Source organism: Leiobunum rupestre, chromosome 2 (assembly GCF_980474605.1).
Source record: "Leiobunum rupestre chromosome 2, qqLeiRupe1.1.hap1, whole genome shotgun sequence".
Taxonomy (NCBI): domain Eukaryota; kingdom Metazoa; phylum Arthropoda; class Arachnida; order Opiliones; family Sclerosomatidae; genus Leiobunum; species Leiobunum rupestre.
This window is the reverse complement of record NC_143385.1, coordinates 40,872,468-40,875,564: the sequence shown is the minus strand read 5'-3', so window position 1 is coordinate 40,875,564 and position 3,097 is coordinate 40,872,468. Positions and strand designations below refer to the sequence as shown.

At 47.9% G+C, this 3,097-nt stretch overlaps 1 protein-coding gene across 1 annotated transcript; it reads left to right on the top strand.

The window, feature by feature from the left end:
* The first annotated feature begins 779 nt into the window (after positions 1–779).
* Positions 780–2,072, top strand: LOC149957526 (uncharacterized protein F54H12.2-like). Its single transcript, XM_090167072.1, has one exon. The coding sequence runs from the start codon at positions 780–782 to the stop codon at positions 2,070–2,072; it is 1,293 nt and encodes a 430-aa protein (XP_090023198.1).
* Positions 2,073–3,097: the final 1,025 nt, after the last annotated feature.

The following is a 3,097-nucleotide window of genomic DNA, read 5'->3' as shown; positions in this document are numbered from 1 at the left end:
GTACTAGTGCAATTTCATTTTGGTCTAGCCATGACATTGGGCTTCGACCCTGGGATTCAATCTTTGGAAAGGGGTTACCGAGGCGTTAGACCGGCCCTTATAGGCTTTCAAATCCCCCCTCAACTTTACGTTTACACTAATATCGTCGAAGATCAAATGGTGGGTGACACTCTCGTTCCTCTCGTTAGGATTGTCCCCGTAGAAGGCTCGTTCGGGGATAACGTCGGGAAAATATATGACGTGCCTCATTACGTGCGAGTCTCCAAACGCTATTTCGACACGATCCAAGTACATATGCCTAAGCCGGATGTCCTCGACGCGCGGGGGTCCTGTCCCTATAGAAATTATTATCTTAATCAAGCGCAAACTGGGGGGTCTAATTTCTATCAAGGAGCGGCTTATCAGAAAGGGCACGGTCTCGGAAGTCTGTTCTCGGGGCTCTTCCGCTGGGCCTCCCCTCTTTTAGTTAGAGGGGCGAAGTATATAGGAAAACAAGCGTTGGGGGTCGGCAGTAAAATTCTCAATGACGCCGTTGCGGGGGAAAATATAAAATCTTCGGCGAGGAAACGTTTCGGTGAAGCTCTAGAAGGGATAACCGGACAAAGCGGTTCGGGGCGGAAAAAGCGTAGGAGAACTAAAACGAGAAGCAAGAAGAAGAAAACAACGAGCAGGAGGAAAACTAGAAAAAGGACCGTTAAACGCAGAATCGGGACAGTAGCTCGTCGGAAGTCCACGAAACACGTTCGTGACATTTTTTCCCTCAACTAAAAAGAACCAAAATGTACAAAGTTGAAGCCTTGAAATCGGAATTGGACCTGTTCTCGGTCACCCCCGTGCAAACTAGCGTCGAAAGCGCGACTCCAACTTTCTATCGACCGATCTCTACGCTACGAGATGATTCCCAAATTGAATTTTGCATCCCTAAAAGCCCGGAGTATACGGATCTCGCGATGAGTCTCCTTCACGTTAAATGTAAAGTAACGCGTGAGAATAGGGCTAATTTAGACCCCGACGTTAAATTTTCAACTTGTAATAACCTAATGCATAGTCTCTTCGATCAAATTGAAATTTACTTGAACGACAATTTAATCACGCCCTCGGCAAGTCGATATTCATACCGAGCCTATTTAGAATCGCTCTTGAACTATTCCGGCGAGGCTAAAACTTCTCACCTGACTTCGTGTCTCTACGCCAAAGACGCTGCCGGAAAGTTTGACGATATAATTACCAACTCGGGGAGCAAGATTCGTCAAGCAGCTATTAAGGATTCAAAGGAAATTTCCTTAGTAGGGGCAATATACGCCGACCTTTTCAACATTCCGAAATACCTTCTAAGCGGGGTGGAAATTAAAGTTCGACTTTCTAGGAGTAAAACGGCCTTTGTCCTTATGGGAGACCCCTCCTTAAACGTGGGGAATTTTAAGATCGCTATAACGGACGCTACTTTGGAAATACGGAAATGCAAGATAAGTCCTCAAATCATTCTGGCTCACGAAAACGCTCTCTTAGGCGCCACCGCGAAGTACCCCTTTACCAGAACCGAAGTGAAAAGCCACGTCCTGCTCACCGGCGTTTCAAATACGAGTCTCGACAATGTGTGGCTGGGACCGCTCCCTCAACGCGTTATTATCGGCCTAGTCTCGCATACGGCTTGCGCGGGCGATTTTCATAAAAATCCTTATAACTTTCAACCATTCGGGTTAAATTTCTTATCTCTCTACGTTGATTCGGACGCGGTTCCGAGCAAACCTCTCCAGCCCAAGTTTTCCCAGAATCAATTTGCCCGTGAATATTACACCTTGTTTACGGGGACGAATATACATTTTAAAGATGATGGGAATAGTATATCGCACTCAGAATATCCGAGGGGTTATACTCTATATGCCTTTGATATCACGCCTGATCTTTCCGCGAGTGACAACTCTCATTGGAACCCCGTAAGACGGGGACAGTTACGTATCGAGTTGGGATTCGAAACCCCGCTCACTGAATCGGTTTCGGTCGTTATTTACGGGGAATTTCATAATTTAATGCAGATAGATAAAGATCGCAACGTGGTGAATGATTATTAAAATGAACACATTAGAAATAAACGAGATCCTCGGGCATTTACCCGGGTATCAAGGTGCCTTTGCTTCCGATAGACTCCCCGAATATATCCCTTCCTTCCCCGCCTCCCTGGTCGTTAACCTCGATCCTCACGATGGGCCCGGGACTCATTGGGTAGCTATTTACCTAGACGCTTTCAGGAGGGCCGGGTACTTTGACTCGGCGGGTCGTCCGGTGACCCTCCCCACGATAAAAAAGTTCCTGAGAAAAAATTCCTCGAAAATACTCTACAATAGACGCCGTCTACAGGCCGTGGGAAGCAAAGTTTGCGGACAATACTGCGTGCTCTATCTGGAACATCGCTATAGGGGGCGGAGTTTGACCTCCTTCGCTGATAGGTTCACGAGGAACCAATGGAGTAATGACAATCGCGTGGAGACCCTATTTAAGAAGCGGATTTAACTTACCTTGAGTCAGAGGGGGTATCAGCCAACAGAAACATCATGGAAAGACCGCTGGTAGTTGTCGATTTTGAATTCTTACTCGGCGCGAAATACGAACCGGTCGTTAAAGAAGTTGCCGTCGCGTTCGTCGGGGAGTTTCCCCTAGTTAAAAGTTTATTCGTTAAACCTCCGTACCACGGTAGCGGTCTTTCTCACCACGTAGCCCGGCAAAATCAATGGGTCTTTACCCATATCAACGGTTACCTCTGGCACCACGGCGATACCCCTTACATCGAGCTACAACATCGGCTCAAGGCCATAACCGAGGACTCCGAATTCGTTTACTGCAAGGGAGAGGAGAAATGTCACGTCCTCAGGAAACTCATCCCCCAAGAGGTGATCGAACTCGGGGAAATCGGTTGCCCCAAGGCCAAGGACATCAGCATCGGCCAGAACTATCGGTGTCGGTTTCATCGACGAGGGAGCCCAACGCTTCTCTGTGCGCGGGAGAAGGCCTGCCGCTTCGCCAAGTGGTTGGAGACCCATCACCAGACGGCTCCCTCGCCGCTCTTCGAGGAAGACGAAGGATTCTTTTAAAACTTTTC

Bases quoted from the DNA above. Each gene is read 5' to 3' on its own strand.
- LOC149957526 (XM_090167072.1), top strand. From the start codon at position 780: ATGTACAAAGTTGAAGCCTTGAAATCGGAATTGGACCTGTTCTCGGTC.